The following is a 13,069-nucleotide window of genomic DNA, read 5'->3' as shown; positions in this document are numbered from 1 at the left end:
ATTCTCTCAATCTCAAAAGGTCCAATGAAACGGCGAGCCAGTTTTCTGGAGTCAGTTTTCAATGGAATATCTCTGGAGGACAACCAAACTCTCTGACCTGGGATGTAGACGGGAGCCGGGGTCCTGTGACGATCCGCGATCCTCTTGTTTCTCTCAGCCATCCGAAGTAAAGCAGCCATAGTGTCCTTCCAGACCTTGCGGCAGCGTTGAAGGTGGTGTTGCACAGATGGCACAGCCAACTCCTCTTCTTGTGCTGGAAACAGTGGGGGCTGGTAACCTAATGAGGCCTCAAAAGGAGATACACCAGTGGCAGCAGAAGAGAGAGAATTATGCGCATATTCAATCCAACATAACTGTGAACTCCAAGAAGATGGATTAGTAGCAGCAACACAACGTATCCAACCAAATCCTGATTACCCCTCTCTGACTGTCCGTTCGTCTGAGGGTGGAAACCAGAAGACAGGCTGACAGTGGCTCCGAGGGCTTGACAAAAAGACTTCCAAACTTGAGAGATGAACTGAGGACCACGGTCTGAGACGATGTCCACAGGAATACCATGCAGACGAAAAACATGATTAGTCAGGAGTTCAGCCGTGTCATGTGCTGAAGGAAGCTTGGGAAGACCAATGAAATGAACGGCCTTGGAGAATCGATCAACAATGGTAAGTATAACTGTCTTACCATTAGAAGGTGGGAGACCGGTGACAAAGTCCAAGGCGATGTGGGACCAAGGGCGACCAGGAGTGGGTAATGGGCAAAGCAACCCCACAGACGGCCGATGAGATGTCTTTCCCCGGGCACAGACAGTGCAGGCGAGGACGTATTCCTTGACGTCCTTCTCCATTGTGGTCCACCAGAAGTGTCGTCTGAGGAGTGACAATGTCCTACTCATCCCTGGATGGCAAGCGAACCAGGAAACGTGTCCCCACTGCAGGACCTGGGAGCGAACTGACACAGGAACAAACATACAATTATCAGGGCCAGTACCTGGATCGGTTCTTCACGTTGAGCCTCCCGAACTGCTGACTCAACCTCCCAGGTTAACGTCCCCACCACCAAGGCTGCCGGCAGAATGGTGTCTGAAACACTTGGTGAATCCTCAGATGAAAACTGTCGGGACAAAGCGTGTGATGATAGGTTAATTTCTGTCAGCTGCTCCAGCAGTGCCTGCCCAGGAGGAGGAGGAGGAGGAGGAAGGCCACACCTCACAACACACTGACATACTAGACAAACAAGGAAAAACACACAGGACACAAAAGGGCAGGGAAACAGAGGAAACAAAAGGAAACACTAGACTGCCAAGGTGAAATCATGACATAAACGGCATAACCAAAATACGTTTTGACCGGTCGCAGTTTTAAACAGTTTTAAACACGTGATTAACGTTGTAAATGGAAACTAGAATTGCACTCGGAGAGCGCAGACCTCCGCCAAGGTGCGTGACTTTAAAAACAGATCACAGGTCTCAGCTGGCGGTACCGTGAGGTGGTCGGCGTATTATTAACACGGTGTGTTTCCGTTTCTCATTCAGCAGCCTTGTTATGTCTGTATAACGTTACACTACGTTGTCTCTCATCCCGTCACCTACCGCTTTGTTCTTTCTCACCGCGGACGGACAGCAGCTTTTGGTGGCGATCCGGATCATGATCCGGATTCAGGATTTTTTTTTAAGGATTCCGATCAGCCTGAACATTAAGACCACAGGCGCAGTGTAACTGATGACGCGTTGATGACGCATGACCACGCCTCCTTCTGAGAGCAGAGAGATACGTGTGTGGATGTGTGGCGAGAATCCGAGATGCAGGAGCTGCTGGTTGTCCGCGGTGAGAAAGAAAAAAGCGGTAGATGACGGGATGAGAGACAACGCAGTGTAACGTTATACAGACATAACAAGGCTGCTGAATGAGAGAGGCAGCCGCCGATATGTTACACGGAAACACACCGTGTTAATAATAGGCCGACCACCTCACGGTACCGCCAGCTGTGAGCTGTGATCTGTTTTTAAAGTCCCGCACCTTGGCGGAGGTCTGCGTTCTCCGAGTGCCATTCTAGTTCAACATATTTTCACCAAGCCCCTAGGAAGAGGACCGGGCTTTGAAGCAAATTTTCATCGTGGCCAAACAGCGGAACTACAACTTCCGTGTCCGTCACGTGATGCCATTGGGCCCAAAAATAGTTTTTCCCATAGACTTATATTGTGAAAGAGACGTCAGAGAGGTAAATCAACTTCCCAGTAGGAACATTTGAATAGCCCTTATTTAAATCATTAGGTCCTAAAAGTCTTAAAATGCCCTAATAGCTGAATCCAGAGTTATTTCCCTTCCTCCGTTCATGTGAATGAGCCCCAGTCCGAGGCTGGACCGCGAGCTCGGACGCGTAGTTAAAGGAAACACTACTGCGCCTGCTCTATGGGCCCAATGGATGAGGAAGATCACTGGATAAACCGGGTATTTTATCACTCAGCAGTCGAGCCATTTGGTATTTGTACAGGGGGTTTCCTTCACTAAATGTTCATGACATTTGCTCCAACTCACAAATGACTTATGTATGTATGTGTACATGAATTGGTGTACTGGTTCACTTACCGATATTACTGCTCAACAACATCACAGTGTATTTGTTTTCTGTGGGTGTTTTTATGGGGATGTGGATCTTTTCAGATCAGTTTGAGGAGTGCCTCAGTGGTTTACATCTTCCACATTTTATCGGTTTATCGGTTTCATGCACTCACACTGGTCTGGTCTGGGTCATGACTTTGGTCTCGGTTTAGGTGTTCTTGACTACAACACTGCTTGAGCGTCCTCTGCAGGTTATATATGGCCTTAGGGTTAACATTTTTTTTATTATTATTATTATTATTATTATTTCAAGAGGCAAAAGTATCCAAAATAATCATAATTTTGTGGAACAAAAATATAAATTCATGTTTCTTTAATCATCTTGTGACCCCCTCACATTTATCTTGGGGACCTATTAAGAGGTCCCAACCCCCAGATTGAGAACCACTGTTCTGGGATCTGTTTTGTGTCTTTAGTCAGTGGTGTCTGCAGTTGTGGAGAAACAATTTCCCATCAAGCCCCATTTCGGTTCGTGGATGTTAGTCTCCATCTAGTGACGGTTCGATGAACACGCAGACAAAATCTGACCTTTTATTGAATAATTTTATTCATTGATTTACTGACAGAAAAAGTGTTTTTTGTGCCCTTTTAACCCGATTTATAAGCTTCTAAACAGAAACAACCACCACCGTATGTAACATTAATAAAATACAAACACATTCAATGATACACTGAAGCAGAAAATACATCTTTGTACTGGGAATAAAAAGGGAATTAAAACCAGAATACAGTAACCTCACACAAAAATAACCTCGGGGACATTTTTGTAAAATATCTAAATATAAATAAATAATTTAATAATAAATATTAAAATATTAACATTACGGAAAGACAGAGCATCTTTATCAGTGCAGTTCAGTTTCTTTGACGTTTGGTACCTACAGCATACAAAGGAAATGAAAGTACGTAAACTAAAAGTAAACAAACAAAAATAAAACTGAGCATTCAAAGGTTTGAAACAAAAGAAGAGTCGTTTTGAAGCAGCATAAGAAAACAAAAATGTTAACTTTTCCCTTTAACTTCTTTGTTCTTGTCTTCTGATCATCAGAACTCAATAAAAAAACTTCCCTTTTTATAAAATGTGCCGACCTGCCAACCTTGAAGTAAGTCTTATTTTGTATTTTCGTCCATTACGGTCATATTCCTGTTAATTAACACATCGCTCCCTCATAACATCTTACGCCAACATGAAGACTTCTCATTCTGGGGATAAACCTGAATATTTGGCTGGTATTTTGCCATTTTTGTTGTAATTTTATCCCTTTTAATTCAATAATAATAGTAAACATTGCGTTGAAACTGCATATCATTTGTTATCTTTTTTCTGCAGCGCGTCTTCGCTTTTTTTTTTCAGCCCCTTGGTGCCATGATCGGCTCCCCTCTCATGATTATGCGTTTGGCTGCAATAATTAATATTATGAATACTATGAAAAGTCACATACGTTTAACCGTCTGCAACACACTGGCAACATAACTTACTTTACAAACTTAAATGATTGTTGAAAAGCAAGCTTGCAAATTAGGGCTGTCAAAGTTAACGCGATAACACGTTTTAACGCGACTAATTTCTTTAATGCATTAGCGCAACTTGCGATTCTTAGGTTGTAGCGGGCTCAGTTTTAAAGCTAGAGTGAAGATATGAGTGTCATATGAAACTATAGAACCTGATGAATCCATCGGTACCAACCATGTCAGACTAGCTTGTCGCAAAAGTGGCTAAATAACGTTCCAAACTTATGCTAAATTTTGGCGAGGAAAAACGGTTATTGGCCATTTTCAAAGTTCATTTTGAACAGATAAAAAATGTGCGATTAATCCCGATTAACTATTTTAATCGATTGACAGCCCTATTGCAGGTACTGTACATACGTAACGTTCGGCTAACGCTAACTCAATTCACAATCTCAATTAAGGGATAACATCAAAGTCAAGAGTGTTGCTGTCACTTTGCGGATCCTAGCTATCGTCTCTGTTGAAATGACTCGACGCATTCGTCAATCATCACCGCTTGCATGGATGAAGGCAAGGGGAACAAATCCTGCGCTATGATTGGTCACTGTTTTTCGTCAGTCTAGACGCTCGTTGGCGTATTGCTGCTGCCTCTTGCTGTTAGACTTGAGTACTGCACAATTAGTCACCTTTTTGTTTTCGTACTTTAGACTGACAAATTGTACCGGCGTACTTGGATGTCAAAATGCATAACTGATACGCAGGTTGGCAGGTCGGAAATATGTACCACTTACTGTGCAGTCTTTTTGCACAAAATAATTTTACTGTTAACGGTGTGCAAACATCCCTCAACCTTAATCCAGCTAAATATTTAAAAACGTAAACAACTTCAACAACCCAAGTACATTTAGTTTTTGATGGTTTTAAAGTGACATCATCTTCCAACGCGCAGAATAGCATATTAGCATTTCCGCTGCATTGAAATACAGCATGTGTTGATTTTCTCGTGTTGCATAAAAATGAAAACTTTTGGGAAACAAGATAAAAATAAATATCCAGTTTTCTTAAATGACAACAGTTGAAAGGAAGTCAGTGACATACTCATAGGCAGCTACTTGTACGCAGACTTCTGTAACACGTCTGTGTCTTTATCTTTAGATTAGATAAGAGAAGTGACACCAGTAACGGAGTGGACTTTAACAGGATTCAAGGGATCCGAAAAAGCTCATGACTCCTGAACGTTTTGGTCAATCAGTTTGGTCCTCTTTGCTTGTTGTGGTCGATCCTCTTGTAGAGCAGCTCAGTCTTCACCAGATATACAGCAGCACCAAGATGCAGATCTGGTTTTGACTTGATAGCCAGGGACGTCCTCCAGGACACTCTGCACATCCCTAATCTGCCGTCTGGGGAGACCCTTCCATCGCAGCAGAGCAGGCAGGAGCTCCAGGTCCTCGCTGAGACTATATGAGAAACATAAAGTTTTTTTTTTTAACATAACAGCATGTAAACATGTTCTAGTAGAACATAAAATACATGTATGAACCTGAAAATGAGCACGATATGGGACCTTACTGATTATAGGTTAACATACACAGAGGGCCAACGCAACACTCATGGACTCAAAACTTGGACACAGATGTGAGTGAGAAACATCAGAGTGATTTACCTGTATGTGTAACATTCCTGCTGCATGCCTGCAACCGTCATCTTCGTCGCCTCAGGGCATTTGCAGTCCAACAGCTCTTTGACTTTCAGCAGCATGAGGTTGCACTGTCGGACATCAGGAGCCTGACACAACACAACACACACAGGTCAGACATTAATGTTGTAACCAGTGAGGATTTAATCCAGCTGCTGATGAATAAACGTCATGAACGAGACATAAGAACAAGCAGTCCGTTGATCTCACCAGGTCTGAGATGGTGTCGTGCAGCAGCTCAGCATCTTTGGCCACTTTTTGTCCAACATCATCATGACTCCAGTTCCTCTTCAGTTTTTTCAGGCTGATTTCGATGAGATGTTTGAGGTAAATGTGAGCGATGAGCTTGTAGGTGTCGTCCATCACTCCCTGAAAGAAACAAAGACGGACAGAGACACTGTTTAGTTTTTGTCAAGAAGAACAAGAACAAGAACAACGACGTATTTAGACATAAAGATATTTATTTTTCAGTATGTAACATAGATGTCTTTTGGGTTCCTTTTCTATACTTTGATAGTGCTCCTCAGCCAATACATCGTTCACCATTTTAATAAATCCAAAGTCAAGTCTCAGGTGAAACGTTCCTGTTTTAAAGGGACAGTGTGTAATATTTGGCGACATCTAGTGGTTTGGTTGCAGATTGCAACCAACTGAATACCCCTCTGCTCACTCCTCCCTTTCCATGATGTAACGTCACTCATATATTTGGGAAATGTCAGCAAATAAGTGTTAAAACAAACAGGATAGGATATGAGAGTTGTATGGTACTTTATCTGTAATATCTCTGAAGGAAGTGTGGGACGATACTTGGTTAAAACAAATATTTATTTTATTTTATAATTGTTTTATAGGTTAGGGTTTATAAAAAATACATGTGGAAATATAAAGAGGAATAAATAAAAGAATATATAAGTAACAAATAAATGGGTAAATAATTTTTTTTTTAAATTTACTTATTTATTCTTTTACATATTTCCAATTTTTTTAAATGTACTTATTTATTCTTTTATTTATTTTTCTATTTTTTAAATTTACTAATATATTCTTTTATTTATTCCTCTTCATATTTCCACATTTATTTTCTTATTCTTTTACAGATTTATTCTTGATTTTGGCACTCCTAAAACAGACCTGCAAATCTGAAAAATATTTTTTTTGTTTGTTTGTTTATCGGTGTTTAATGTTGCAAATCTTTTACCAATAAAGATTTAAGTGGGAAAAAAGATTTGAAATTCAAGACTGTAAAAGCTCAAATTATTTTTAACGTACCTTTTGTATATCCGGAAAGCCCGACAGCTCGGAGAAATGACACTGTACCGCGTCGATCAGGAGGTAGAACTCGTTGTTCTCAGATTTGAAGTATTTCTTCAGGTGTCTCTGTGATTCAACAAAACATTAAGATTAATTTAAATTTAAATTAAATTTTAAAATAGACTTATGTGCCTCTTTTGAAATAAAACAACAGGTGTATTTGTGATTAAGTCGAACAGCTACCTCTGCAATGTCAGCCACGATTTCCATCAGAAGTTTCAAAGTAAAAGCCTCCAGGTTTTCAAGCGTTTTCACAGTTTCATTGAGAAGGGATGTCGTGATGTCGTTAGTTTTGGTCTGGACGTGCTGCCTGAGAGGAAATATCATAAACATCATCATCATTTTTATTTTCTTAAGCCTTTTATTGACGTACATCCTGTGTTTTAACTGCATTTCTATATTACATTTGCTGTTTCAACAGTGTGTTTTTCATTATAAACCTTGATTGCAACTAAAAATATGCTTTAAGAAACAATAACAGACATGTATTCTCATTACTGTTTTTATTAAATTAATATTTTTATTGCTTTTCATATTTTGTTATTATATATTTTAAAGGTCTTATTGATAATATTTTCATGTAGACAAATATTTTTAAAAAAATAATACATCTCCAGTTTGGCTTTTCCTGAAAAAAAAAAATTATTATTGTAAATTAATAATTTAAAAAAAATTGGCGGTTCCAAAATGAATTGTACTTGTTTGACCAGATATAAACATCTTGAATCTTGAGTCTAAATTGAAGTGAATTAAAGTAAATATTAAGCAAAGAGACAGAAGTGCTCATATACTCACTTGAGTTCTTTACAGTTGTTCAACGTCGTGAAGAAGTGTTTCATTTCTGGTTTGACCATTTCTGCTTCTTTTTCAAGAATCTCAGTCTGCTTGGCGCTGTAACTACAAACCAAAGAAAATATACATCTTATTGCAATGTACTGACTTTAATTGGTGATATTTGTATTCATAAGGTCTGTGTAGATAAATAATTTATCCTCACCTCCCCAGAAACACCAGCAGCTCTTGGAAACAAACTTCCTGCACATGATGAGACAGCTTTGTGCTGATTTTGTGTGCTTCTTCGGGCATGGCAGCAATGCACTTAAAGAGAAACAACAACAAAAAAGATTAATAAATATCTCATTTAAAAAAGGGAGAGACACAACATCAAAATACAAATAGAAATACATTAAAAAAAATAGCAAATAAACCAATTTCTAGGAAAATAAAGTTATATATGCACACAAACACACATAAATCCTTCCCTGTGGTCTTGCAGTAAAAACATACACTCCTATAATATGAATATGGTTCACTAAGTACCTGAATAGTGTCCACGTAAAGTTCATTGTGAGCTTCTTTGCTTTTCTCATACTGCAGGATGTTCTCCATGTACCGTCTGACCTCCTTCTGTGGACACAAAAACACAGAAATACATCAGAAGAAGTAGGAGCAGAAAAAAGACAGTAATTAAGAAATTAATATAATTTTGGATTAATGCATGACATAAAAATCCTTGGCTGCTGTTGTATTTACCGTTATTCTATCATTTAAGGTCAGTGGGTGAAATAATAGCAAAAACATATATTGCCAGGAATTGAAAGTCAATTATTCATTAATAATAATAATAAATTATATACCAGCAACTTGGTAAAAAAAATCTTAAAAATTAACAGAATTTGTATTTATTATTAAAAATAATAAATCGTACACCAGTAACTTGGTAAAACAATCTTCGAAATTAACAGAATTTGTATTTATTATTAATATAATAAATCGTACACCAGTAACTTGGTAAAACAATCTTCGAAATTAACAGAATTTGTATTTATTATTAATCTAATAAATCGTACACCAGTAACTTGGTAAAAAAATCTTCGAAATTAACAGAATTTGTATTTATTATTAATCTAATAAATCGTACTCCAGTAACTTGGTAAAACATTTTTTTTTCGAAATTAACAGAATTTTTTATTTATTATTAAAATAATAAAATATCTCAAATATCTCAGTGTTTATGTGGCCAGATGCTGAGATTTGTGTTTTTTTTTGTCACAGCTGCTTTCATTTATCTGTTCTTTGGTTTGAGAGAAAATGTCCCTCATGTTGTTACTGTTACTAAGTAACTCAAATATTGTCACCACAGTGACGTGCTGTGCTTCCACGACTCCGTTATACAGAGACACACAATAAATCCCTCATGAAAGGTGTACAAGGCTAAACAAATATCTGTTAATATGATGAGGTGTTTCAGTTTTACTACCAGGTACAAGCGTAAGAGAGTTAGTATTCCTACCTGCACATTTTGAATCAGTTTATCCTCTGCCCTTGTTGTCCACTCCGTGAGCAGCAGCAGGTCGACTTTTTTAATGGGATCCATTTTCTGAAAGAGAGGACTGCCAAGCAGCTCCTGACTGGGAAAGTACCACAAATACCAACATCAGAACTGGGCAGAGGCATGTTTCACTTCTCTATCGAGTATTCAGAATAATGAAAGAGTTATTCAGCATACAAGAGGTAGAGAGTAAAAGTTGAGTATGTTTACATGCATATATTTGGACATTCGTAGGAAAACGCACAAAAAATGAGGAATAACTTTTCCTAAGATATCAAACATACCGTTGTATGAGGATACGTTTAACAACATAATGCAGAAACACAAATTTAACAGAGCAAACGGGAGCCGATCAGAAAAGAAGGAAGCTTCATACTAAAATATGACCAAATAAACTCAAACAGTGAATTAGGAATAAAGGCCTGTCTCTAATATAAGCCTGCTTCAAATAAAGGCCCTCTGCAGCTGAGGTAAATAAAGATTCAGTAGGTAAAAAGATAGATACCTCAGATACGTATGTAGGACCCACTTCATCAGCATCAGGGAGTTCTGGGGGGAGCTGACGTTCTGGAGAAGATCATCGAGGTGATCAAATGTCTGACGATGGTAGCGTTCAATCAACTCCGTAGACTGCAACAGGGGGCCCAGCCTCACAAGCCTGTTATGCACAGTTTCCTGCACCTTTAACAGGTGCGGATAGAGGTTCTGCTCCACATCAGCCGGTAGCTTTGGGAAGTGCTCGTACTCATATCTTTCCTGTTCCTGAGGTGTGATCTGGTCCTCGCTCTGTTGCTCGCTCTGTTGCTCGCCCTGCAGGCGTTGTTCCTTGTCGGTGTTCAGATTGTTGTGAGTAGAGGGGTTGTCATACCCGGTACCTGCCTGGTCGTGTCCTATGAAAGAGTCAAATATAAGCTTTTTAGGTTAAAACACTGTAAATCTTACTTTAAAATACAAAGAAATAAACATGTATGTCTCAATTCTGCTGACTCGTAACTAAGTATATTTACTTTAAGTTCAAATTTGAGATACTTGTACTTTACTTGAGTATTTTTAATCTCATACCAGATTTTTACAGCAGAAAACAAATTGATGCTTTGTTATACATTATACCAGTGTTTCCCAGACCCACTTTTTAAAAAATGACAAACCATCGCAACCCAATTCACAATAATCTGTAAATCGTGAGAAGAGCGATATTTGATCGTAAATGAACGCTACTCCTTGAACATTTTTACTGCCATTTCTCTGCATCACCTTATATTATGTTGAATAGGTAAGGCAGTCATTTCGAAGAGATATACGTTTGATAAGTCACAACTTCGTTTTATGCACGTGTTATTGAAAACATATACACGTGTTCAATACTTTTTAGAGTCCTCTAGGGATGACGTAGTTTTGTAGGCCAACCAGAAAGTTAGCATCGCCCTGGTTCCCTCCACAAATAGCCAACGGGATTTTTCCATTGGGATTTGGATTATTGAAGAAAATAAACTCTGTTTCAAACAAACGTTTATGATAATTACACGTTTTGTTCAGCAAGATAATCTCCACAAATGATTGTATTGTAAATGCAATCTCCAGAAGTAAAAAAGTAACGTTAGGCTATAAACGAACTACACCACGGTTGCATGAACGCGAGTATAAACAACAAGGCTGTAAAGACGGATGAGTCGGCGTGATGACGTTCAGTAGTCTTATTTAGCCATGTAGAACAAAACGATAAAAACTCTTGTGTTAACCACAGACCTTATTTCAGGCATCTAACTAAAAACCCATTCAGAGAAACTCATTGACTTCCAGACGAGGAAACTGGACGTGCTAAAATGCTGACTCATTTCTTGGTTTTAGGATTTCTGGTTCTTCAATCGAGTTCTTGACTGTGTCACATTTAGACATATCAAAGCAGAATAACAGGTTTGTTTTCTGAAGAGGAGGGGATAAGAAAGTCAGGATCAATGGTATGAGTTACACATCAACCCACATTAATAGGTTGTAGTTCTGCACGACACGCCTCAAGGGTAATTTAGATTACATAGGTGCATGGGAATCCCCGGCATGCCTGATAGCAACACCAGAGGCCATGCTGCAGTTTGATAAAATCTTATTTGAACTGCGGTATCACAGTTTTCCAGATAGTGCTCCAACACTTTGATTTGGCTCCACCCTTACATGGTTGTTCACAGTTTTTACTTGTTATAAGCTATATCTTTTTAATATCTCCTCTTGAAACACACTTCAATAGACCTGTTTTTACTCACTTTTTAAAGCCATTATTACTGCACTTTTGTTTTCTATGTCACAGAACACTTCAGTTTTCAGATGTTCTAAACTTCACATTTCACAAACACACATAAGAAAATAGTATCTACATGTATATTTAACCAACCTGGCCTCATTTCAAGCTGTATTGAAATATAAATCTACACTAACAAGACAGACAATAGTAGATATAGAGGATAATGATTGCGTATAAACTGTGTGTGTATAAACTATGCAAACAAAGCAAACTCATAAATATAAAAGAGTCTTACCATCTTGTGTGCCATTGTTGTTTTCCTCTATTAAAGGTTTCCTGCTGTTGCTCCTCCAACCTTTGGTCTTTACCGCTAATTTCGTAATTTTCTTCATCTCCAGTTTGAAAGACTTCATCCAGATTGTGTTTTTAAGCTGTGGCTTTGTAGGGCTGACCGTTCCTGCTAGGGCTGATTGCATCTCTGAGTGAGCAGCTCTGTTATGCCCTTTTATAAAGGGAGATGATGGGGTTTTCCCATCACATCACCAACAGAGTACTTTCGTTTTACTGTAGCAGTGATTCCCCATGGTAAAGTGAAAGCTGTTGCATCATGTTGAGAAGAGCCACAATAATAACATACTACAGATGCTGCTACCACTACTACTAATGATAATAGTATAATTAATATATAGTAATATAATAACCGTGACCTTGAAAACAGGCGCTGACAAAACAGTCTCACCGCAACGTCACACTAAGAAATATTCAGATTAGTAGCTCCAGAGCAGCTCATTAAACCTTGTGGTGAGATTGTTTTGTCAAATAATGATAAAAAAAATCAGCTGTTCTGAACACAACATTGCGGTTAGGGTTCATTTATGTCAGCAGCACAAATCACATGTGACGTTCTGGTTATGTCTCCTGGAGGTAACCAGAAGTGGAAGCAGTGCTCTGCTCTTCTACATAAGTAAAAGTACTAATACCACAGTGTAAAAACACTCTGTTACAAGTAAAAGTCCTGCACTCTAAAGTGTACTTAAAGGGATTGTTTGTAACTTTCAGAAATTGCTTGTTAACAGCGACACCTGTGGCCGTTAAGTCAACGAAAGTCAGCGTCGGGATCGCGCTTGCTCGCTCTAAATATACCTGAACGAGCATCGCTCAAAACAGTGAGGCGACACACGTCAGCTAAAACCACAATATCACTCTATATTTCAGCTGCTTGGCAGTAATGTTAGCTGACCAGACGAAGGTCTCTCCATGAATCAATGCTGATCCTAGTGTTGGCTTTTCCTGCTTCAGCAAGAGAAACGTTATCGTCTCCGAGCGGGTGCCGGTGTCTCCCTCCGGCTGCGGTCGGAGACGATAACGTTTCTCGCTGCGGAGCCCCGTCACTTCACAAGACACGGAAAACCTCTGTTGGCCTG

General features: G+C 39.0%; 2 protein-coding genes across 2 annotated transcripts in view; one reads left to right on the top strand and one right to left on the bottom strand.

The window, feature by feature from the left end:
- Positions 1-13,069, top strand: part of fam216a (family with sequence similarity 216 member A) — a 36,694-nt gene that overhangs the window by 15,884 nt on the left and 7,741 nt on the right. The window lies entirely within an intron of this gene.
- Positions 5,115-12,159, bottom strand: LOC141783626 (tumor necrosis factor alpha-induced protein 2-like). The gene is made up of 11 exons (XM_074661025.1): positions 11,941-12,159; positions 9,915-10,299; positions 9,371-9,488; positions 8,398-8,484; positions 8,075-8,175; positions 7,873-7,974; positions 7,261-7,387; positions 7,036-7,143; positions 5,977-6,135; positions 5,734-5,855; positions 5,115-5,527 (listed from the first exon to the last, which is right to left on the bottom strand). Exons 1-11 carry the CDS (start codon positions 12,119-12,121, stop codon positions 5,368-5,370), a joined length of 1,650 nt encoding a protein of 549 aa, XP_074517126.1. The 5' UTR covers positions 12,122-12,159; the 3' UTR covers positions 5,115-5,367.

Source organism: Sebastes fasciatus, chromosome 15, assembly GCF_043250625.1.
Source record: "Sebastes fasciatus isolate fSebFas1 chromosome 15, fSebFas1.pri, whole genome shotgun sequence".
In the NCBI taxonomy this organism is placed as follows: Eukaryota; Metazoa; Chordata; class Actinopteri; order Perciformes; family Sebastidae; genus Sebastes; species Sebastes fasciatus.
The sequence above is the reverse complement of the archived record's forward strand: the minus strand, read 5'-3'. Positions and strand labels throughout refer to the sequence as shown.

What these genes read in the sequence shown, in the direction of transcription:
- LOC141783626 (XM_074661025.1), bottom strand. Translation starts at nt 12,121, where the DNA reads ATGCAATCAGCCCTAGCAGGAACGGTCAGCCCTACAAAGCCACAGCTT. An exon ending in GTCCTACATACGTATCTGAG is followed by an intron (nt 9,489 to 9,914) that starts GTATCTATCTTT and finishes GTACTTTCCCAG; the next exon opens with TCAGGAGCTGCTTGGCAGTC. An exon ending in CAGGAATGTTACACATACAG is followed by an intron (nt 5,528 to 5,733) that starts GTAAATCACTCT and finishes TTTCTCATATAG; the next exon opens with TCTCAGCGAGGACCTGGAGC.